Source organism: Maniola jurtina, chromosome 21 (genome assembly GCF_905333055.1).
Source record: "Maniola jurtina chromosome 21, ilManJurt1.1, whole genome shotgun sequence".
Lineage (NCBI taxonomy): Eukaryota > Metazoa > Arthropoda > Insecta > Lepidoptera > Nymphalidae > Maniola > Maniola jurtina.
This window is the reverse complement of record NC_060049.1, coordinates 6,457,309-6,483,397: the sequence shown is the minus strand read 5'-3', so window position 1 is coordinate 6,483,397 and position 26,089 is coordinate 6,457,309. Positions and strand designations below refer to the sequence as shown.

General features: G+C 34.8%; 1 protein-coding gene across 1 annotated transcript; it reads left to right on the top strand.

Annotated features, from left to right (window-relative positions):
- Positions 1–4,971: 4,971 nt before the first annotated feature.
- LOC123876245 (malate synthase, glyoxysomal-like) lies at positions 4,972–22,649 on the top strand. Its single transcript, XM_045922439.1, has 7 exons — positions 4,972–5,586; positions 7,326–7,584; positions 8,426–8,753; positions 9,115–9,289; positions 10,185–10,293; positions 20,899–21,153; positions 21,967–22,649. The coding sequence occupies exons 1-7, from the start codon at positions 5,336–5,338 to the stop codon at positions 22,216–22,218; spliced, it is 1,629 nt and encodes a 542-aa protein (XP_045778395.1). The 5' UTR covers positions 4,972–5,335; the 3' UTR covers positions 22,219–22,649.
- The last annotated feature ends 3,440 nt before the right edge of the window (positions 22,650–26,089 follow it).

Here is a 26,089-nt window from a genome sequence, read left to right as displayed (position 1 = left end):
TGGGTGCTCACACCTGTTTCTTCATAAAATGTTTGTAAAACTTCAGTTTGGTATGGTAAGATGTCTTTACTTGCCTTCATATTATCGACAGAATTTGGTTTCAAATGTCTATCTGTTAGTCGAGTATTCCTTACAGTGCCACCAATCCCACTAAAATTCAATTAAAAAGATTTTAATATGACAGGGACAGTGGAAATATTCCATTCCCGATACTTTTAGTGCAGCCTATGTACTCGTATGCCTTCTTAACGACTTAAATATAATAAAAATAAAAATATGGGTCTACCTGCTAGGGCCTGCTGCACAGACCAAATTGCAACACCCAAAACTGGGTATCTATAATACTACCATGTACAATCATAGTATTTTGTTCCAAACTAGAGGATGCCCGCGACTTCGTCCGCGTGGATTTAGGTTTTTAAAGATCCCGTGGGAACTGGTTGATTTTCCGGGATAAAAAGTTGCCTATGTCAATTACAGGGACGCAAGCTACCTTGGTACCTTTCATACAAATCGTAAAGCGGATAGGTTTTTAAGAATCCCGTGGGAACTCTTTGATTTTCCGGGATAAAAAGTAGCCTGTGTCCGTCCCCGGGATATAAGCTAACCCTATACCAAATTTCGTCAGAATCGGTTAAACTGTTGGGCCGTGAAAAAGTAGCAGACAGACAGACAGACAGACAGACAGACAGATAGACAGACAGATAGACAGACAGACACACTTTCGCAATTATAATATTAGTATGGATGTTAGATTTAAAGAAAGTATTTATGGAATTGCTATAAAAAAAAACAAATAAATAAAAAAGATCTTCATGTGCATCTGACATCTGAAACTGCTGAACCGATTTTTAAAATTCTTAGACCATAAGACCAAATTTCGTCAGAATCGGTTAAACTGTTGGGCCGTGAAAAAGTAGCAGACAGACAGACAGACAGACAGACAGATAGACAGACAGACACACTTTCGCAATTATAATATTAGTATGGATGTTAGATTTAAAGAAAGTATTTATGGAATTGCTATAAAAAAAAACAAATAAATAAACAAGTGTAAATTAAAAATTTATAACACCCCCGACGATCCAAAGTATCTGAGTTTTCCAAAACATCATTTTCAAATAAATAATTATGTATTTAGGCAACGTCCATCTTGACAACTTGACATTTGTCTATTGACATAATATTATGAACCTAACGGTTATCTAACCTTCTTTTCTACAAGAAAACTAGAAAAGAGCTGATAACTCTTAAACGGCTGAACCAATTTTTTTAGATTATAGCTAAGAACACTCTCGATCAAGCCACCTTTCAAACAAAAAAAACTAAATTAAAATCGGTTCATTCGTTTAGGCGCTACGATGCCACAGACAGATACACAGATACACAGATACACAGATACACAGACACACAGATACACACGTCAAACTTATAACACCCCTCTTTTTGGGTCGGGGGTTAAAAAGATCTTCATGTGCAAACCAATTTAGATGTTTACCAGAAAGATAGCTTGCATCCTGAAGATGGATACCATACTATATATACTGGAAAATTAAATAAAGTCTAAATAACGCCATTATTGTTTTACTACAGGCAAAATGACGGGTGTAAGCTTGTATAGTGAATGTAAAATAAGTAGTACAGATTCTTAATATGAGGTGTATGACTATAGTCTACACATTGTATAAAAACAGAAATCAGCCAAGTTTGTGTATTTAATCCTTAGTCTATTATGACATTCAATTCCATCAGCCTGTATGCGTTCACTGCTGGACATAGGCCTTTCCAAGAGTGGGCCACCAAACACGGTTCTCCACCTTCCGTGTGGACTATACAAATTTCAAACCCCTTAAGGGTTGAATTTTCAAAAATCCCTTAGCTACGTCTACCATAATGACTATTTGCATACCAAATTTCAGCCCCATCCGTCAAGTAGTTTGAGCTGTGCAATGGTAAGTCAGTCAGTCAGTGATTTTTATATGTATAGATATATGGTATGATATTTAATAAACCACTGTTTTACTTGCCTCAATTTGTTCAGGAATGCATGGTATAGTTCCAACATGTTTCTTTTTCAGTTTTGTAGCTTCTCACACAGCACCTCAGGTGCAGGATTTCACTGTGTTCCCAGTGTAAACACCAATTCAGATGACCAACTCCTTATTCTGGAAAGTTAAGGCAGAAACATAAAGTAAATGGTAAATTATATTATCATTCATTAATAGAGTAAATTTTCTTTTTTTAGCTCAACAAAAGAACCAGATTTGGAGAAATCCCACAGAGAAACAGCTTGCATCTGGAGACACAGATAGGCATTTTAAGAGCCATGCTTTTTATCCTAGAAAATTAAAGAGTATCCATCTCATAGATAGGAATTTTGAAAAACCGAAACAAAGTCATGAGTATCAAAGTGTTTATTTTATAGGAAGCTTTGAAGTGTATTAAAGAGTTCACACTTCACAATGAACAACATAATGAACATTTTTAGCCACTCATCACTGAGAATATCCCTGTTTATTTGGTATAATGGATATATTTGGATTTGGCATGTTTAATGAAGAAATTCATCTGAAATTAATCCATACCAATATTATGAACGTGAAAGTGTAACTTAACTTTTCACAGCCTATCCATTTAACCAATTTTGACGAAATTTTGTGGTGATAGCTTGCATCTTGGAGATGGATGCAGGCTATTTCTTGTTCCATGAAATGAAAGAGTTCTTAAAAATCTAATTCCACATGGATGAAGTCACAGGCATCATCTATTTGGCACTGAAATAGCTAGCATCCTGGAGGAGACATAGGATACTAATTTTTATCCCAGAAAATGAAAGAGTTCCCATGGGATTTAAAAAATCTAAGTCACGCGAACAAAGTCGCGGGCATCATCTAGTAATAATTATAAGAACTTTTTCCATTGTTTAGTGTAATACTTACTCTGTGATGACAAAACTATGCTTTCCACCTCCGTAATTGCAGTCTTATATAGTTATCATACTGCATGCATGTATGAGAGTCCCTTTAGCCTTTTCCATGCAGTCGTTCTCGTCCAGCCACTCTCCTGAGGTAGTTTTTCCAGCAGCTTGCACTTGGAGGTTGTTTTACCTGTCCTTATCGCCTTCACAGTAAGAACACCCCCAGAAGTCCCCAGAACCCCCAGAAGCTGTTTGTTGCATCTTCGGCATTCGCTAGATGTGGGCCACCTTTCATTTGATCTTCGTGAAAACGCAAAATGAAAGTCCAAACCAAGGAATACATTTCTCAATCGCGGTTATGGTTATTAGCGCTCACTGATTCTTTACACTCGTATACAAAACAAGTACTTATACTCAATTTAAGAAAAAAAGACGATAAATTTCTAAGAAAAACATATGAAACAGTGATTTAAATTGGCTAAAAAGTTTTCGTATTTTATTGATTTCTACGTTACGCCATTTTTGTCACATTTTTGTTTTATCAACAGTGTTGTCGACATTTGATTTTATTTCCCCCAAATTCAGATTTTTAATCGTACCTATTGAAATGAGAAATCCAATGAACGACATTGAACATTTTTATATTTTGTATGTTACTGCTACTCTGTTTTATATTACTTTATTCAAAAAATGGTTATCGTTTTATATCACTGTAATTTCAAACCTAAATATATTATTTTACTTAAATTTGCTCTATGATTCTTAAAAACCTTTAATTTTGGCAACATGAAATTTAAAGTTAAATCCAATAAAATATACTTTTCTCTATAAAAATCTAAGCTCGTTTTTCTTCCACCTTTAGGGTAAAACCCTTAGCTGGTCACACTCCTCGTGCGACCATTCCATATAACTATAACACATATAGTAATAAAAAATTTCAAACGTGTGCGTAAAATATAGCTGTGGTAGTGAAGCGAGAAGCTTAATGTCTACCCATACTAATTATGTGAGATAGAAGACATGTACTTGCAATGTACCTAAGCATATTTGAAATACCATAGGATAGCCGGCCCTGATGCCATGTTTGATGGTTTTTTAACTGGTTTTACGGCTCTGGATTCTTCATGTTTCACATAGAGTTGCTTTATCGATAGTCAGTGCTGCCAACAGTTATATAAACTCTCCACCAGATATTCGATCGATAGTTAAGGAAATCCAATAGTAACTCATGCAACCTATCGATAGTATAACAAAATTTGTCATAGTACCGATAGTTTGATAGACTATCAACTATCAATAGTCGATAGTAAAATAAAACTATCGATGATATCAATTGTATCAATTTATTTTGGTACCTACGTAGAACTATCGATAGTATCGATAGTATTGCCTTCATCAATAAGAATGCTTGTTTTGCCACGTGGCAATATTATTGATTGGTTGCAGTTCATTTCGGTTTGCATTAACTATCGACTATTGATATTGTATCGATATTGGACTATCGATAGGCATCTCTATATTCTATCGATATTAGACTATTGATAGGCATCTCTATCTGACAAAGAGTATATACCTATAATCACTATCACGAGACTTCGTCTGTGTTGGTGTTGGCTGGCGGGCGTGCTCTGCCTTTTTGGAGTGTTTTTTTTTTAAAACTGACTGGAAAGTGCTTTAAGGTGGTGCCGTGCGTGTGTTGGCGAGCGCCGGCACAGAAGACGGGGTCCATACTTGTATAGTTAACTAACTTGTTACAAATAACTACAAACTTGACATTGGCTAATCTTTGTAAAGCCAGAGGAAAGAGAAAAAAAAAAATTATCACAGAATCACAGACCAATCACTATGCTGTTTGGTATTTGTGTTGGTATTCATTCAAATTTCAATTATTTTTAATTATATATGCAATACTATAAATAAAGTGTAAAAACGTTAGACTAATTAGTTATAAGCAATTTTGTATTTTTAGTATTTGTAAATTTTTAAAAGGCCTTAAAGGACTGTTATCCAGGGCCGTAAAAAAAATTAAAAAAAATAATTCAATTTTTCAGGATTGGAATCACAATCAGAATCACTTGGAATTTTGTAATTTGTTTACAAACAAATCAACCAGTTATTTTATTTAGAATGCAAAGTGCGAACTGATAAAAGCAATAATCTGAAATCATTGATAAAATTAATTAAAGCATTACTATTTGATAACAATGACTTCGTCTTGCGCTGTAACCAATAAACATGATAACATAACAAACTTAGATAACAAATGGAGTGATAACAAAAACTTGGAAGTTGAGCACTGGTTTATAGTCCTACTGATTATTTAACAATCAGTTTTATGCTATCTAGTGAAGAAGGCAGTCGTGTAAAAAATACTCTCCAGTCAATTACCAAGCCCAGTGAAGCCAGTTTTAATTTAAAATGTCTGGTGTTTTGCTTTTACAATCTTCACCGCCAAAATTAGAAGATGTGCAAAAGAAAATATTCAATAAGGATGCACTTGAATTCATAGCGAATTTGCATAGAGAATTTGATTTGAAAGTAGAGCAACTTTATAAGAACCGAGTTCAAAGGGCGATTGATATAAAAACAACATTAAGTCTAGATTTTAAATTATCTTCAGAAAGATTGGATAAGTCTTGGAAAGTAGCTCCATTGCCTGCTAGGCTTCAGTATGTATTTTAATGATCATGTATGCTGGTGCTTTGCTAAACATTTCATAGTATATTCCTTCATAATCATCTTTGAATCATTTGTAAGTACAGCTTTAATCCTTTTAGTCATAATATCACAGTTTGTGTCTTTTTTTTCTTCTATCCTGTTTTGTGTCTTTTATCCTGTTTAAAATTACTCATACATATTTACCTAAATAGATAATATTTTTATGAACTCACTATCAAGTATCAACCATGAAAATCATTCACCATAAAAATATTGCATGTGCTTGTTTATTGTATAGCTGCATGGATTTAGGATTTCAAAAATCCTGTGGGAACTGTTTGATTTTCCAGGATATCATTTAGGAATACTCCATTCTCCATTACATTCTCACATTTATTGAATACTAGCTGATGCCCGCAGCTTCGCCCGCGTGGATTGGTCAGATCCCCTGCAGCATCAGGATTGAAGAGTTGGACTCCAAATTTTTTATGAAACAATGTCGCAAAGTTCCTCTATCGATTAAAAAAGAAATGACGCAAATCGGTTCAGAAATCTCGGAGATTTCGGTGTACATAGGTAGAAAAACACAACTCCCTTTTTAAAAGTCGGTTAAAAAAGTAGCCTATTTTACGCCCTGGTCAATCCTCTACTTGCCTGTGAAAGTCCCGTCAAAATCGGTTCAGCCGTTCCAAAGATTAGCCTTTTCAAACAGACAGACAGACAGACAGACAGACAGACAGACAGACAGACAGACAAAAATTTTAAAAACGTGTGATTCAGTTATGGTATCGTTCAAATAACCATATGAGCTTAATATGAGGTAGTTATTTCGAAATTACAGACAGACACTCCAATTTTATTTATTAGTATAGATGTGAAAAATTATTTAAATTATTTAGTATTGTTTGCATACAAGCAAAGTCACTTTTCTTAAAGCAGAAAATTATTAATTCTGATAATACAAGTGTAAATTAAAAATTTATAACACCCTTTACAAGTGAAGGTTACAGTAACTAGAAAAGAGCTGTTAACTTTCAAAGGCTGAACCGATTTTCTTGGATTATAGCTAAGAACACTCTCAATCAAGCCACCTTTCAAACAAAAAAACTAAAGTAGCTTGGGATATCATCACTGATGAAATTAGGAAACAAAAAGTGGATAACAATACATTGGAGTTTAAAATTATTAACCATATTACTAACTGAAAAAAGCATATTATACAATTGAAGATTATGTTAATGATAAAAGAGCTTGGATTTGACCTGCAGCTCGCTCCAGTAATGCACAGGACTTCAATTACTTTTATACATGGCATAATATTGTACCTATATCAAATCTTCGAGAAGAGCAACCGCCGAGTTTCTTGCTGGTTCTTCTCGTTAGGAAAGGTATTCTGAACCAGTGGTGGATGCTATTGACGATTCAAAAGTACTGTAAAAGTTTAATTGAATAAAAAAGATTTTTATTTATATATTTATTAAATAATGCACATGCTTTTAGGGTTCCGTACCTCAAAAGATACATCATTAAAATTTTCAAAGTAAGATAACTATACCAAGTGGGGTATCATATGAAAGGGCTTTACTTGTACATTCTAAAACAGATTTATATTTATTTTTATGCACAATAGTTTTTGATTTATCGTGCAAAATGTTGAAAAAAATACCTGAGTACGGAACCCTCGGTGCGCGGGTCTGACTCGCACTTGGCCGGTTTTTTGATGGATTAATTTACTAATTAAACATTTTAGGAATCGTCACTTAGATTTAGGAGATGTATCAGCATCAAATACGGCACATTTCGTAGCTGCATTAAACGCAGACGTCCAAGGTGTCCAGGTTGATTTTGATGATGGCCACTGTCCAACATGGCGAAACCAGCTGGTCGCCTTCAATAACATCAATCTGGTGGTCAATGGGAAGCTCCCAGGGGCTCCGATTAGTATCACAACTTGCCCAGTGCTGATGCTCAGGCCTAGAGCATGGAATATGGTTGACCATGATATTTTGGTATGTAATCCTATTATCCTAATAATATTATAAATGTGAAAGTGTGGATGTTTGGATGTTTGTTACTCAATCACGCAAAAACTACTGGACATTTTTGGCTGAAATTTGGAGATAGATTATACCCTGGATTAAAACATAGGCTACTTTTTATCCCGGAAAATCAAAGAGTTCTCGCGGGATTTTGAAAAACGTAAATCCACGCGGACGAAGTCGCGGGCATCAGCTTATCTACGTAATAAAATTCTATGATTTGACTGACAGAGTGTTCAACTGGTGGATCTAGAGGCAGAGAGAGAGATTTTGGACAGGAGTTCCTGCATGGTAGTTTTAGAGCCTGATGGTGACTTGCCATTACTAATTCTGTGCCTCCGTACCACAAAAGGAAAAAGGAACCCTTATAGGATCACTTTGTTGTCTGTCTGTCCATCTGTTCGTCGTGTCTGTCAAGAAAACCTATAGGGTACTTCCCATTGACCTACAATCATATTTGGCAGGTAGGTAGGTCTTATAGCACAAGTAAAAGAAAAAATCCGAAAACCGTGAATTCGTGGTTTCATCACAAAGATTAAATTAAAATGTGTTCATGAATAAATAAAATTAGTGTTTTCAAAGTAAGATTACTATACCAAGTGGGGTATCGTATGAAAGGGCTTTACCTGTACATTCTAAAACATTCTATTTATTTTTATGCATAATAGTTTTTGATTTATCATGAAAAATGTCGGAAAAAATACCCGAGTACGGAACCCTTGGTGCGCGAGTCTGACTCGCACTCAACCGATTTTTTTCATATATGTATTATATAATATATAATATATTTGAAAAAAATTAAATATTTCAGATTGATGGGAAAGAAGCAATAGGGCCTCTGGTTGATTTTGGCATACTCATGTACCATATTGGAAAAAAGTTATACGAAGCAAACAGTGGACCATACTTTTATTTGTCCAAGTTAGAAGGCGCGGGGGAAGCTAAACTTTGGAATGAAATATTTGTATGGACCCAGGACCAACTTGGGTTACCGCAAGGCACTATAAGAGCGTGTGTGTTGATAGAGAATATTATATCGACCTTTGAATTGGATGAGATTCTGTATGCACTAAAGGATCATTGTATGGGGTTGAATTGTGGGATATGGGATTATTGTGCGTCGATTATTGCCAAGTTTGGTATGTACTTACTTCATTTTTAACCCCCGACCCAAAAGAGGGGTGTTATAAGTTTGACGTGTGTATCTGTCTGTGGCATCGTAGCTCCTAAACTAATGAACCGATTTTAATTTAGTTTGTTTTTGTTTGAAAGCTGGCTTGATTGAGAGTGTTCTTAGCTATAATCCAAGAAAATCGGTTCAGCCGTTTGAAAGTTATCAGCTCTTTTCTAGTTATTGTAACCTTCACTTGTCGGGGGAGTTATAAATTTTTAATTTAAAATTGTTTAAACAATGTGCCATGTTCATTGCCTGTTTAGCTTCGCTACCCGTTGAGCTGTGCCTACGTAAAGTGTCGATATAAAGTGGTCATTTGGTTTTAGGTGACCGCAAAGAGTTCGTATTACCCGATAGGAACAAATACGTGAACATGGACAAGAAATTCCTGAACAGTTATATGAAGCTAGTGGTGGCCACTTGCCACGTAAGAGGCGCGCTGGCCACGGGAGGCATGGCGGCGGCCATGCTGAAGGCGGGCAGCGATGGTGCTGATGCCAAGTGAGTGCAAGTATAACTGGGTTGCTCTAAAGGTGAACGCACACTTATCCGAGCCGTACGCGTCGAACGAGTCGAATTTTAGAATCCTGTAGAAATCTCATGAAACCTCGCACACTTCTCCGCGTCGAATCTTCTAAATCGGATTTCATATAGAGAATTCTAAAATTTATTTCGTTCGACTCTTTCCACGCGTTCGGCTCGGATAAGTGTGTGTTCACCTTAAGTTTGAACCTCGCTGGAATGCGGCGCCTCTCCCACTTCCCCGCTCACCTCCCCGCGGTCGTCTTGTCGTGTCAGTACGGTTCGCATATCGTACCTAAACGACAGTGTGACGTAATCGATGCGAGGTTCAAACTTAGCTTGACCGAGTAGTACCTCAAAAACTGACTCAAAATCATTTATTCAAAGTAGGTACTATTGTATTGCAATCCTTTTGAAGGTCAGAATTGTTAGATTTGTAAGATGATATAGTGGTGATAATTAATTACATAAACATAAAACTAAACCAACGAGGATTTAGGGTTACATACACGGATTTGTAGTAAGCGATAGGCGATTCATTCGATAAACAATGGAATTATTCGATTGTTCCATTGTTTTTTCATCAATATCTCAATATACCTAATTACTTATAGATTCCGTTAAAACGTTCCGGGTATCTTTAAAACAAGAGTGAATAGGCACCTTCTATTTAAACGCATCCCATCTTAGACCACATCATCACTTTCCATCAGGTGTGTTTGTGGTCAAGCGCTTACCTATAGTGAATAAACAATAAAAATAAAAAAAATTCTCAAAATATTTCCTTAACACACCCCTACTCAAGGACCATTCAGTCAGTCAATCTCAATACTGTTTATGTATATGTTAAATAGATTTAGATTTCTTATTACAGGTCAAAGGCAATAATCGGCAGGGTCCTGGAAGCGAAGTCTAAGGAAATTAACGCTGGAGTTGATGGGTTTATGGTGTACGACTCCCGTATGGTGCCCCATATAAACGAGGTACAGTATCTGCCCGGCAAAAAAGATTTTAGGGTTCCGTACATCAAAAGAAAAAAACGGAACCCTTATAGGATCACTTTGTTGTCTGTCTGTCGTGCCTGTCAGGAAAACCTATAGGGCACTTCCCGTTGATCTAGAATCATTTAATTGGCAGGTAGGTAGATCTTTAACCAACAACTGAAGGAAAAAAATCGAAAACCGTGAAGTTGTGGTTACATCACAAAAAAAAAATTTAAATGTGTTCACCAATAATATTAGTATGTTCAATTTTTAAAGTAAGAACCAAGTGTGATATTAGGTATGTATATGAAAGGGCCTTGACCTGTACATTCTAAAACACATTTTTATTTATTTTTATGCATAATAGTTTTTGATTTATCGTGCAAAATGTGAAACATACCCGAGTGCGGAACCCTCGTTGCGCGAATCTGACTCGCACTCGGCCGGTTTTTCTTTATTTATCTAAGAGGTTGAGATTACGTGCGGTAAATACCAAATCATGAAATAAAAAAGCTAATTAAGTACTTCTTAATGCATTCGAGGTCATAGATGTCAGTATCAAAACAAAAAGCAAAAAAATCGGTCAAGTGTGAGTAGGACTTACACACGAAGGGTCCCAAACCATCGTATCTCAAACTAGTATCCCCGGCTTCGCACGGGTGGACACTACCACGAAAAATCCTATCTATTTTCCGGGATAAAATATAGCCTATACGGATTCGAAAGAATCCCTCTAAGTAATGGTAAAAGAAATTTTGAAATCGGTCCAGTAGTTTTTGAGCCTATTCAATACAAACATACAAAAATACAAAGGTTTCTTCTTTATAATTAGTATAGATTTTTATTCAAGTAGATTTTTACAAGTGCTTTTGAATCGTCAAAATAATTTACGTGCGGAATACCGAATTTGATGACGGATCTATCTTGATGTGATTTAGTAAACTAATTATTTCGAGAAACAAATCATTTTCTTGTGATAGAACCACAAATTCAGTTTTTCAGATTTTTTCCTTTATTTGTGTTTAGACATTGCTACCTGCCAAATTTCATGATTCTAGATTCTAGATCAATGGGAAGTAGGTACCATAATATAGGTATCTTGACAGACACGACGATGTAATCCTACATAAGGGTTTCTTTTTAACTCCCGACCCAAAAAGAGTGGTGTTATAAGTTTGACGTGTGTATCTGTCTATCTGTCTGTGGCATCGTAGCTCCTAAACTAATGAATTGATTTTAATTTAGTTTTTTGTTTGTTTGAAGGGTGGCTTGAAAATCGGTCCAGCCGTTTGAAAGTTAACAGCTCTTTTCTAGTTACTGTTACCTTCACTTGTCGGGGGTGTTATAAATTTTTAATTTACTCTTGTTTCTTTTTGAGGTACGGATCCCTAAAAGTACTTACGCATGAAAACAAGAACGAAGGTCATCCGTCGAAAGGTCGCTTTTTGTGTCAGTGAAAATTACTTTTTATCCAAACAGGAAATGCAGCGTGAACTGCGAATCCAATTTTAATAATTAAGTAATTTTCTGTTACCTCCAAATTTTTTGTCTGTTATAAGTAATTTAAGTAGTTACGTCTAAAAAAATGTAGGTTTTGATTCTTCAAATATTTTTTAGTAGCCGATGCCCGCGACTTCGCCCGCGTGGATTTAGGTTTTTCGAAATCCCGTGGGAACTCTTTGATTTTCCGGGATAAAAAGTAGCCTATGTGCTAATCCAGTATATTATCTATCTCCATTCCAAATTTCAGCCAAATCCGTCCAGTAGTTTTTGCGTGAAGGTGTAACAAACATACACACACACACACCACACACACACACACACACAACACACACACACACACACACACACCACCACACACACACACACACACACCCACACACACACACACACACACCACACACACACACACACACAGAACACCCACACACACACACACACACACACACACACACACACACACACACACACACATACATACATACTTTCACCTTTATAATATTAGTGTGATGATGGTAAATAAAATTGTTATTGAACATCTTACAAAATTGTCTAAATATTTGATGAATCAAAAACCTAATTTTTTTCTAGACGTAACTACTTAATATCAGATAAAAAAACCGGCCAAGTGCGAGTCGGACTCGCGCACCGAGGGTTCCGTACTCGGGTATTTTTTTCGATATTTTGCACAATAAATCAAAAACTATTGTGCATAAAGATAGATAAAAATCTGTTTTAGAATGTATAGGTAAAGCCCTTTCATATGATACCCTACTTGGTATTGTAAGCTTGGCCCATATTAATTATCTATAAAACATAGTTGGCGCCACTCAAATCATAACATCATATTAGAAGGCGTCATTGATTGGCTGAAGTTGTTCAACATCTGATCGATAAACGTACTGTATATAAAATTCTTATAGTTTTTAGTTGATGAATTGTAGCATAATAAAGGATAATATTTGTAATCAATATATAAGATGAAAACATCTTTATTACTTAGATGATTTGTGAAACGAGCTTGATGATTTGTATATTAGTCACTAAGTTTATTCATTGTACAATTTGGATTGGCCGATAACGATAAGATAAAAAGGGGAGTGGCTAATAAACGTGGAGAGGTTACCTGTAAGAGTGGTTTTAAAACGACGACATTCAAAAATATACTAACGTAAGAGGAACAACATTTATTTGACACAAATGTAAAAGTTAATAAATTTAAATATGAAATAAAAGTGTAATAATTTATCATAAAGATTGTGTTTGTGATTTCGTCAGACCTTACCCAAAAGGTCAGAAGAGGGACATCAAGAAAATATAATATTTTCTTGTCACGCTCACGACTCAGAGAAACAAGTGGAAATATACAGAGGAACGAGAAAGAAGTGGAGGTCTAGTAGACCACAGACATTTTGGAGCACAAGGCCAATATTTGGGCCTCAATATATCAAAGTACCTAGTCATGGCATCAAAGGATTTCTGGATAAACGGGTAGGATCTTTCCATGATTTTATTTTTATTGATACCTATTAATGGTAATTTTTTTTTTATTTGTGTGGGTTTTCGTTTTGTTTGTTCTACATTTAGTTATCATTTTGTTAGAAAGCTTTGCTCCGAGTTGGAATGGAAATTATATAACGTTATGATACCTAGAATTACCCACATGTTTATAATTCATCTTGTATATTGGTTATACAAATGCGATCGACCTTCAAATTGTGGTTTAAATAACATTGAGGTATTTAGAAGGCTTATTTTACAATGAAAAATGAAAAATGTTTATTTACAAAATACAGTCTTGTACAATTTTCCTGTGTCTGTGTGGTGGTACCCGCACTAGGTTATCCTGTATCGTGGGTACAATGGAATAGATAGTGAACATAGTGTTAAACAATATAAAAAGTGTGGTTTACTTAATGATGGGCGTTATTGTTACTTTTAAATAGTTTTCAGGATGTATCTACTATGTCCTGCCGGGGTTTTATTTCTCATTAAATGATTTCACAGGTGAATATCTCACGGAACGTGGTATTTCAATCTTCACACTTGTAATCGTGTGCCGAATTAGTTTGGTTAAGAGTTACGATAGGGATTTATTTTCACATAGTGGTTTTGTTTTACGGAAGGTAGGTTCTGGATTTAGGTTCAATCGTTTGCTGCACTCATTGTATAGATAGATGTTTTCCTTTTTCTAGCACACAGTGACGCGATATTATCACACAGCACTCATTGGGCATCTTGAATGTTGTTTTGTGAAATTATTATTTTTTGTAAACCGCTTTGGGATAAGGTAGAAAAAGTTACATGAAATAGCTTTTCGTTTTACGCCTGCCAGTGAAATAATCCGTCTCTACTTGTAATGGTTACTAAGTGATTGGGGATATAAAATGTTAATTGATAAAAATGAAGGTGATCCGTTGTAATAAAGTAATAGTGACCAGGGTTAATAAATTGAGCATTTTGAGAAATATAAATCCTAAAATGGGTGTAAAAGTAGGTTTATCTTATCTGGTTATTCTTTAACTAAATTTAAAATTATGGTAGGTAGGTAGTCAGATAGTTTTAAAATACGGGGTGCATAAATAAGTGTTTTTTTTTTTACAAAAGTGAGGAGAAATGTTTTCATTTATCTATTTTTACCACTTGAAACGCGTAATGTTTGAGTTTCAAACATAACTTTGCTGATAACAGCTCACCATGAACAACCCATGGCCGGCCCACTACTGAGCAACAAGTGTCTCCTCACAGAATGAGAAGGGTTTAGGCCGTAGTCTACCACGCTAGATAACAGCTAATTTACTTTTAATACTGGCACAATAATTTGAGTACTACGAGTAGCAGGTAGGTATAGTATATGGGCAGCGGGGTTTTTTTTTTTTGTTTACCTGTATTCACGCAATTAACTGTGTACTGCCGCATTTAAATGCAATATGATTTTGTTTTTATTGGATTAACATCGCTTGGCGGGTTAAATTCCTGGCAAATGTTCTATTAAAATTAGAGTAAGTTTTTTTTTAATGGTAATATACCTACAGTACTGCCCTTAGGGCAGGGCGCGATTATAAGTACCTACTACCAAAATACTATTTTCTTTGTTGTACGAAAGAAATTTTAGGCAAATATCTTTGCACTACGCTCGCGTTTGTGGCATGACATTATCCCAGAAATATATTTAAAAAAATTTTCACGCTCGCTTGACTCGCTTCGCGATAGTTCAGTTTCGATATGCATTTAGTTAACGAAACTCTCAGGAAACCACGTTTGTTGTGCTCTCGAAATTGATCAGTCTGTTTGATAAAATCGAAATGCGGTGCCTTATAAATTTCGCTTAGGAGCGCCGGTAGTATCTCATGATAATATGAATAGTGATCATAATTTTTTTTTTAGGCTGATTAAGCATTGAAGGTTTTTCGGCTGGTCTGGCATTTCGCCTGATTTTATGTTTTTGCTTATTTAGCGCGTTCAGGAAAGCTTTGACAACGTTTTATAACATGAGTATATATATATTTTTTTTGTTTTAGTTACCGAAACAGAAAAAAAAAAGCATTAAAGATGTGGGACCGAGGGATAAATCTAGTGTGATTTTTGGTTGGATTATGAAGTTGTAGTTAGGGTATTTAAAATAGAAAGATTTCAATTGTAGGAAATGATGTAAAACATGTTGAGGATAAGTTGTGTAATAAAGTCGATAATTCACTTGTTGGATGTCACGCGATCTCATTGCGAGGAGGAATCTTTTTCTTGTCTCTGTTTTTATAAATACGGTGTTCTGACGGGTTTTTTATTTACGTCTCGGATTATTGAATACTTTCGGTGTTTGATTGGACGGTTAGAGGTTGCAAAAGCAATCGCCCTCTAATTAAAACATTTATTTAGGCATTAGTTCAATTTGGATTAAATCTCGCGAAAAGCCACGGTGGCTGTCTCTCGCGCGTCTTGGAAAGACATTCCTAATGCCTGTTTTTCTGAGGGAGGGATGCATTATCAAGTGAGATGAGCTGCAATGTTTGCGGCTGACTATTTTGGAAAATTTGCAATCGTGGCAAGTGGAGTAAAGTTTGACTAAGCTATTTAATGAACAAAGTATATAATGGATTTGGTGAATGGTTATATTATATAACATTTTGATAAATGGATGAATTTGAAGAGTGTATGTATGTGGTTGATGCACATTTGTTTCATATTTTTACTTAAGTTATAAAGTATTACATTTGGTGAGTAGTTATTTATATTTGGTAGGGTAGGTTTGATAAACAGGTAGTTATCTTGATTAATAAGTGAGTTATCATTTTATAAATGCGTACTTTAATGTTTGATGAACTGGTATACTTGATAAATGTGCATATTTTCATACTTCAAAGACAAGTTGTACCTATTAGTTTCTTCAAGCTTTTAGTTGCTGATAATTATATTAACATTCTTTAGAGCGCATGTCCTATGGACGAAATCGTTTATACATACTTTCACTGTTTGAAATGTTACAATCATAAAGATATAGTTATGACTAGAGGGGGTCATAGCTTGTTGCCGCTCTTGTACATCCATGTGTCAACTAGGTATTGTTATCTCAGTATATTTCAGGGAACCTCCGTTCGGGTGAAAGCGATAGCTGTTGGATAAATGCTTGTTGGGTTATCAGAAGACCGTGTAGTCTTCGATGAGGTTACTTGTAAATATTATAGCGAAATAGTAAGTTTAAAAATAGAATGAGGCTAAACTAAAAAAATGAGACAAAGATAAAAATAATAACTTAAAGCATTGAAACAGCATAAAGTGAAATAGTAACTTACAAACTATACATACATATTTACGAATTATGTAGATAGATATAGTATTACTGGATTATGTATATCAAATAAGAATACTGTCAGCTCATGTTTTGTTTTCGGCGTGGTAATTTTACGCTTAAAACTCATAAGAGATATCATGAGGTTCGCTTTCTGTAAAAGTTATTAGCTTTAACAGTTAATTGATTTATTACATTATTTATTTATTATACACTCAACAAGTAAAAGTATTTTGTTTTGACAAAATCCAAAGAAGTACCTATTGGATTAATAAGGCAAGGTACGAAGCATTGGCTGGATTTTACAACATTTAAAGTTTCCTGTTCATTTTTATCATTGAGTTAATTTGAGGCGGAAGGATCCTCTGGAAAATTTTTAAGATTAAGTTATTAGTAAGAAAGTATATTTTGATTAGGTTAGTTTAAAATGTACAGCCGGTAATTTAAAAAAAATATATATATTTAATTTTACATAATAGGTGAAGCTGGTTGATGCACCAAAAATCAAATTATCATAGGAATTTAATTAAGCTAACATTTTTATTTATTATCAACTTCAAATATACAGTAGCAAACTGATTAGTTGGAATACATGCAGTGATTGGAATATTTAAGTTCCGATAGAAGAATCTATATCGTGGCTTGTTCCTTTATGGACAAGAATATTTTTTTTTGACTCGTGGGACCACTTACACAAAATATCAACGTTCGGTTTGGAGGTCTTCCATGGCTATTCCTACAGTTCCATGAGGTATTGAAGAGGTTAACACTTTGTCGCTCATCACATCAACCAGCACGGCATTTGGGTATGATGGATGGATGTAGATAGGTACACATTTGATGGGGGGGGGGTTTAGTGGTTTGTATCAATAGGAACCAGGGGTTGAATGAGGAAGGCTGAGGACAGTACGTGTGGTGCTTACTAGGGAAGGTTTATGTTCAACAGTGACCTTATGATGATGACGATGTAGATGACGATGATGATGATGATGGACGTACGAGGACGAATCTTTTACGAAACGAATAAAGGAAAATCGAACAGATGCGGGTCATTACGGTTAACATATAAAATAATGTATAAGGTACCTACTTTCTTCTAATCTTTATGATCGATCAGCTTGTGATAGAGATCTTGATGTCGTAGAGAATAGAGATGTATCGAACGGAATATTTATTTCATTTTTTTTCCTGCTATTATGTTGATATCGCTTTTCTCTATGAAAAGGAATTAATGATAAACTAATAGGTATCATTCGGCGGCGAGTCGCGACTGTGTCGTTCCCAGGGTCGAATTTGGTAGTTCTGCTTATGTTACTCGAAACGACAAAGTACGCCATATGGTGCATATTATGGCTAAAATAAAATATATAAGTATCATGTGAAATTATAAATCAAAGATTCTTTTTGCATGTAGATATTATATGGTTAAGAGGCACAAGTGACGCAACTACTGTACCCTGGCGTTTGTTTAACATTGTCCATTAGTACTTCAGAATGTGGATTTTGCTAGGAAAAAAAAAAAAAAAAAAAAACAATAGGTAATTGTAAGAAATATGGGAAGCGTAATCTGCATTAAAAGAAAAAGTTTGAATTGGAAGCAACCAGGCATAGGATTTTCATACATCCGTAATCACGTTCCTCTCAACTCTCTAACTATCACGGTTCACGGTACGCCGTTCACAGTTCAGGCCGTGACGCACGTGCAGACGGACAGACGGACGGAGAGCAGAGGTTTAGAAAATAGGGTCTCGTAGGCACCCTTCGAGGGGTACGGAACTGGAGAAAACTAAATTATAATAATGATAATAGGTTTTCTAGGTTACCAAGTAAAATTACTTCTCTTAGGTCGGATTGTATTATGATGGATGCTTATGAAACAAAATTAAATGAACGGTCTACTCAAAGTGTTTTATGTTTGCAGGATCCAAGGATGTTGGAAATGAATAAATGAGGAAAAGAAAGACCCAAAACTAGGTATGGGTCAGGGACACAAAGTCCCAAGGAAGGAAAGCCCCGAGGTTACGGGCTATGGACAAAAAGTCCTATAGGAGGAAGGAGGTAGACCCTAGGATAAGGGTCATTAAAAATTTGGATCTGGAGGGAAAGAACCCTAGGATAAGGGTCATTAAAAATTTGGATCTGGAGGGAAATAAGGACAATCACATATGTATCCCGGTAGAAGAGAGACGCGCCAAGGCTCGGAATCCGCGATTTTCCAATAAGAAGGGAAGAAGAAAATATGTGCGTAAAACTATTGCGTTGAAAGTGTATGAAAATGTTTTGTGATTTAAATCGAGAACTGGCGGCGATTAACTTTAAGTTTAGAGAGTTTATTTTATCAAAAGGACAAGAAGTTCACTTACACATATTCATATTAAGAATCGCTCCCGATTCTAAATATAAATATAGAAGAAAACATAATCTTTAAAGGTATGGTGACTATACAATAATATAAAAAGTCAAAACACGTTATATTCGTTAACAAACTATACCTACATCTAGCTAAGATATCTATGGTGTTTGACACTGTTTGATTAAACTTTAAACTTTGTAAAAGATTTTTCCTCCAGTATGAGTTTCGGCAAGTACATTATGTAGTAGAGCTAGGTAGTTTACATACCATAATTAGTCCTAGCTTTATGTAATTGTAGCATAATAGGTATGTTCGTTTTGTGTACCATATTTATGAGATTTAGCTTTAAAGTGATGCGTGTATGTACGGACTTTAATAGTATTTTCCTAACAAATAGACATATTTTGAATTTGTATAATTGACTTATATAATATAGTTCATCAGTTTTCTTATATAATTCTTTAGTGGGAAGGAGAGTCTAGTTGGAACAGAACTTTTAACAATTTATTTTGAGATACTTGAAACCCTTTAAAGTAGTTTTTAGTAATTAGTTTTACATGCTCATCCCCAAATCTCTATTGAGTGTTCCTGTAAAATATTGGCTTGTGAGTTATAATTGATGCTTCGGACTTTATGCATATACCTACCTTCTTTGATTAAATTGAGGCCTCCTTTAGTTGCTACTGGTCTCGCAATTTTTGATATCTTTATGATTTTTGAAAAATTATTTATAAATTTAGAGTGTCTGCATCTTTTTATTTTAATATTAGCGGAAGAGAACAGAAAAATGAATTTTAGATTAAAGGCTAAATTTGAGTGCTACTGTAGACTGGCAGGTAAAGTTGCGAGGGTAAATAGTTTGGAATTGAATTGAGTTTATCTGCTATTTTCTAATTATATCGGATGGAAAGGGGTGCTGCGAGTGCTCTAAAATTAAGTTGCAATCATAATCAATACCAATGTATCAATAAAACTGTATATTCCTTCTAGTTAAGTTAGCAAGAATATTAATTTAATTAATTACTATCTTAATTTTTTTTTTGTTTTGTTGAACTAAGTCTTTGTCATTTTGGTTGTGAAGTTTACATGTTACTTAAGTTTTAATTTTTTTTTAAAAGCGATGAGACTCGCTTAAAACAGGATGGCCGAGCTGTAAGCTTGGCCCATATTAATTATCTATAAAACATAGTTGGCGCCACTCAAATCATAACATCATATTAGAAGGCGTCATTGATTGGCTGAAGTTGTTCAACATCTGATCGATAAACGTACTGTATATAAAATTCTTATAGTTTTTAGTTGATGAATTGTAGCATAATAAAGGATAATATTTGTAATCAATATATAAGATGAAAACATCTTTATTACTTAGATGATTTGTGAAACGAGCTTGATGATTTGTATATTAGTCACTAAGTTTATTCATTGTACAATTTGGATTGGCCGATAACGATAAGATAAAAAGGGGAGTGGCTAATAAACGTGGAGAGGTTACCTGTAAGAGTGGTTTTAAAACGACGACATTCAAAAATATACTAACGTAAGAGGAACAACATTTATTTGACACAAATGTAAAAGTTAATAAATTTAAATATGAAATAAAAGTGTAATAATTTATCATAAAGATTGTGTTTGTGATTTCGTCAGACCTTACCCAAAAGTATAGTTATCTTAATTTGATTTAAACACATTTTAACTTTTTTAATGATGTAACCACAGATTCATGGTTATCAGATTTATTCCTGTACTTGTGCTATAAGACCTACCCACCTGTCTTTCATGTCTAGGTCAACGGAAAGTACCCTGTAGGTTTACTTGACAGACACGACGGACGGACGGACAGACAGACAGACAACAAAGTGATCCTATAAGGGTTCCGTTTTTCCTTTTGGGGTACGGAACCCCAAAATTGGGTTCGTCATGATGATGAATGAGCATAACTTTAGAGATTATTTCACAATTGCAGCTATGGAAGAAGACAAGCGGAACACCAAACCAAATTCACCGTAAATTCGACCTTAACATAACGCCAGAAGAGCTATTGTCGCTTCCAAGCGGCGGCGTGACCATGCAAGGGTTGAAACACAATGTGGCGGTTTCCATACTGTTTGTTTACCACTGGTTCGCGGGGATCGGACACTTCTTCTATAACGGGAACATTGAAGATTCCGCCACCGCGGAGATATCAAGAGCGCAGATCTGGCAGTGGATTCGATTCTCGGTGAGTTAAATTTTTTTTTCATAGAGAGAAACTTCAAAAAAATTTAAAACGCACGATTGCACAAGTCTTAGGAAACAAGTGTAAATTAAAAATTTATAACACCCCCGACAAGTGAAAGTTACAGTAACTAGAAAAGAGCTCATAACTTTCAAACGGCTGAATTGATTTTCTTGGATTATAGTTAAGAACACTCTCGATCAAGCCACCTTTCAAACAAAAAAAAAACTAAATTAAAATCAGTTCATTAGTTTAGGAACTACGATGCCACAGACAGATACATAGATACACACGTCAAACTTATATCGCCCCTCTTTTTGGTTCGAGGGTTAAAAACCGGCCAAGTGCGAGTCAGACTCGCGCACCGAGGATTCCGTGCTCGGGTATTTTTTCGACATTTTGCACGATAAATCAAAAGCTAGTTAGTATGCATAAAAATAAAGAAAAATCTGTTTTCACAGCACATCGTGAAGCTCAATGTTGCTTGTAGAAAAACATAGCACCAAAAAGTTAGCTTAGCACAGCATAGCTCAGGATAGCTCAATGTTGATTGGTCACTCTAATACTTTCGAAACTTCTCTAATATACTTTAGTCATTTCGAAATTTTTTGCGACTTGGTATTATCCAACACCAGCTTCTCCTTTCCGCAAAGGTTGCCTGGTAGAGATTGCTCTAAGCAATAAGGCCGCCTTTGTTTACAATTGTTTTTTCTGTTTTCTTCTTTCTGTGTTGTGTTCCTTTACATGTGTTTTTGTGTTCTTTTGTGTTCTATCTATCTATCTACTTATACTCATATTTCTTATTTTCATTTCCAGCCAATACTAGAAGAGAGTCAAAACCAACAAGTAACAGCACAGCTGGTGGATAAAGTAGCCACCAACTTCGCTTCCCACGCTCATAAGAACCTCTGTCGCTCAAACGCTGAAAGAAAGCGCCTTACAGCGGCTAAATACATGTGCCTAGAACTTTTCTTAGCTAGAAACCCTCCAGAGTTTATCACTAGTTATCTGAACGACAATCATAAGTTCAGGACTTTGCATAATAAAGCGCTACTAAGCAATCTTTAAGGGTCACGACTAATTAACCAACGCCATTCAAATATAGGCTTTAAGCCAGGGTTTGAAGGTGTATTTTTAAAGCACAATATAAAACTAGTAAGATTGAGCGTTCAAATAAAGTACCTAATAGTGGCTAAATACATGTCTAGAACTTTTCCTAGCTAGAAACCCTCCTGGGTTCATCACTAGTTCTCTAAACAGTTAACAGTCATAACTTTAGAACTCTGTTTGATAATGCGCTTTTAAGCACATTGCAAGAATGTTGGCATTACAAGAATCGATAAAGCAACGCTTCGAGAGGGCAGCATTGAAAATGAAAATAGAGGTTTGATGAACGGGCATTTAAAGTATCAAATGAACGAGAAATACTCGAAAATGTTTGCGTTAAAAGAAAGCACCTTGAAGTGGCTAAATACATGTGTTTAGAACTTTTCCTAGCTTGAAACCCTCTCGAATTCATCACTAGTTATCTAAAAGACAGACATAAGTTCAGAACTTTGCATGATAAAGCGCTGTTAAGCACATTGCAAGAATGTTGGCATTACAAGAATCGATAAAGCAACGCTTCGAGAGGGTAACATTGAAAATGAACGAGCATTTAAAATTTAATATCAAATGAACGAGATTTACCTGAAAATGTTTGCATTGAAAGGGAGTATCTTGAAGTGGCTAAATACATATTGTGGTTAGAACTGTTCTTAGCTAAAAATCCTCACGAGATTTCATGATGAAACTAATATCAATTAGCACCTATAGTTCGCGACAGGTCGACTTGGCAATTGGGGTGGGGATGCCCCGCACAGCCATACAGCGCGGGTGTGCGGGGGCTGTGTGTGCATACCCCGATAGCCATGTCGACCTGTCGCGAACTATACATTTAAAATGAAAATGTATCTTTTATTGACCAAGGAATGACGCCAAATTTTAATTATTAAGTTTTGTTCATATTTGGAAAGAGTTATGCATAATTATTCAGTCATATATCAAACAAGCTGATGCCCGCGACTTCGTCCGCGTGGTTTTACGTTTTTCAAAATCCCGCGGGAACTCTTTGATTTCCGGGATAGAAAGTAGCCTATGTGTTAATTCAGGGTATAATCTATTTCCATTCCAAATTTCAGCCAAATCCGTCCAGTAGTTTTTGCGTGATTGAGTAACAAACATCCACACTTTCACATTTATAATATTACTAGCTGTGCCGCGACTTCGTTCGCGTGGAATAGTGACTTTGACGGCGCGGCTCTCAGCGCGCTTTATATAGCCAAGGACGCTCAGGCGCGCCGCGCGAGGCGTGTAGTACGTACTCTGTACGTTAAAAATGTTCGCCGTGATTCTTTAAATTGACATAACTTTTTTATTTATGAACCGATTGACATGAAATAAACACTAAATGTTAAGTGAAGCTTACTACAATATATTAGTGAAAACCGTATCTAAATCGAATAAGCCGTTTCTGAAAAATAGTCAAACTACAAACCAAAATGTGGCAAAGAAGGGAACAATTCCCTTTTATTTTAAACCAATCAAAATTGATGAAAGAAAAAATGGGAAAAACCAGCTTTTTCGTCCCAAAAATGAGTAATTTAACATGCATTTGTAAAGTCCTTCACCAAAATGTTGCTGGCTTTCTAGCAAAGAAAGACCTAGTAGAAATCATGCTTGAAGATCTGCAAGATCCGGATAAAATTGATATACTATGCTTCACGGAAACTTTCATTCCAAAAGGGCATGAAAGTAATATAAAACTACATGGTTATTTATTAGCATCTAATTACTGTAGAACAAAAAGAAGGGGTGGTGTTTGTATATTAACATTACAAGGGATAGGATCAAAAAATTTAGAATATCTACATACTATAAGTGAACCTAAAGCATTTGAATGTTGTGGGATAGAAATAGTAGACAAAAATCTATTTATCATCTGCATCTACAGAACACCTGATTCTAATGTTGGTATATTTTTTGAAAAACTAAGAATTGTGCTTCAGAAATACTGTAAAAAGAACAGGAGAATTATCATAGCAGGTGACTTTAATATAAATACACTGCATTGTAATAAAATTTCTGAGCAGTTACAGCAAATCGTACAAAATTTTAACTTTAAATTACACATTAATTTACCAACGAGAAATAATACATGCATTGATCATATAATGAGTAATATTGATAATGCTATAGGCTCTTTACATAATTACGATATTTCTGACCATAACACAGCACAAATTTTAAGTTTCACAAATGATAACATTAAAAATAAATTATCGATGTTTATGTACAAACGTGATTATTGTAATTATAATATTGATATTTTCAAAAATTATCTAAAAAGTTTGTCATTCAGTGAAGTCTATGAAGAAAAAGATTTCAATAAGGCATTTAGTAAATTTCATTCTTTGGTTACTCTATTGTATAGACTTTGTTTCCCGAAGGTAAAAATAAAAAATATGCAATACAGTGGAAAACAGAAATGGATAACTAAAGGTATTCGAATAAGCAGTAAAATAAAAAGAGCATTAAGATATAAAATATTAAAAAAAAAAGACAATAGCAATAAGAATAACTATATGAAATATGCAAGAACATTAAAACATTGTATTGCGACAGCAAAAAAATTGAGTAATAGCCATTACATAGCAAACAGTAAAAATATATGTTATGCAACGTGGAAAATTATAAAAAGCGAAACAAAAAGTGACATTAGTAACAACTGCATCGAATCAGTTCTGGTAAATAATAATGAAATTACTAACGCTAAAGATATAGCAAATAGTTTTAATGATTATTGGATAAATTTGACTAATACTAGTGGTATTTGTTTGACAAAGCGAAAAATGAAATCTAGAATAAATCAAAATATAACTGGAAGTAGTCTCTTTCTCAATCCAGTAACGGAAAACGAAATATTAAAAATAATACAATCCTTGCGGAATACTAAAGCAGTAGGCTATGATGAAATTCTCACAAAAATTATTAAAATATGCAAAAATGAACTAGTTCCAGTTATAACATACCTAGTCAATTTGTCGTTTGAAAGTGGTGAATTTCCAGATGCCCTAAAATTATCGGTGGTCAAGCCACTACATAAAAAAGACGACAAAAAAAGCCTTAATAACTACCGCCCAATTGCACTCGTATCTATACTTTCAAAAGTCCTTGAGAAAGCAATGTATGGCCGATTAACTAATTTCTTTACAAAAAATAATATAATAAATAAGCAACAATTTGGCTTTCAAAAAAACAAGTCGACGATATTAGCTGCATTTAAGCTGGTTAACAAGATAGCAGAAAATATAGACTCTAAAAAACCCACGTGTGTAATATTTTTTGACATGAGCAAGGCATTTGATTACGTATCACACACCATCCTGTTAGATAAGTTGGAGCAAAATGGCATCAGAGGACCAGCTCTTAACTGGATGGAGTCTTACTTAAAAGATCGTAAGCAATGTGTAGAGATCAATTCTATCGACGAGAAGGCAACCATAATAGCCCACCAATCAAACTTCAAATATAATAGATTCGGTGTTCCACAAGGAAGCGTCCTTGGACCATTATTATTTTTAATTTATATTAATGACCTGCCTAGCGTGACAAAAAATGACTGTTATTTATTCGCTGATGACATATCAATAATCGTGACATGCAATAATAAAAATGAAATCAATATATATGAAAATGACATTAATAATGAAATTAATACGGTGGTAAATTGGCTGCAGGATAATAATCTTAAAGTTAATATACAAAAAACCACATTTATGCAATTTAGTTTAAGTGACCGTTCTAATAACTACAACCTCAATATAAATTATACAAATACCCAAATAGAAGAAGCCCTGCATGTTAAATTTTTAGGAGTACTTCTAGATAAAAATCTAAA

Excerpts from the sequence above, each read along its gene's own strand:
- LOC123876245 (XM_045922439.1), top strand. The coding sequence starts at position 5,336 with ATGTCTGGTGTTTTGCTTTTACAATCTTCACCGCCAAAATTAGAAGAT. Across the intron at positions 5,587-7,325 it reads CCATTGCCTGCTAGGCTTCA|GAATCGTCACTTAGATTTAG; the intron begins GTATGTATTTTA and ends TAAACATTTTAG. Across the intron at positions 9,290-10,184 it reads AGCGATGGTGCTGATGCCAA|GTCAAAGGCAATAATCGGCA; the intron begins GTGAGTGCAAGT and ends TTCTTATTACAG.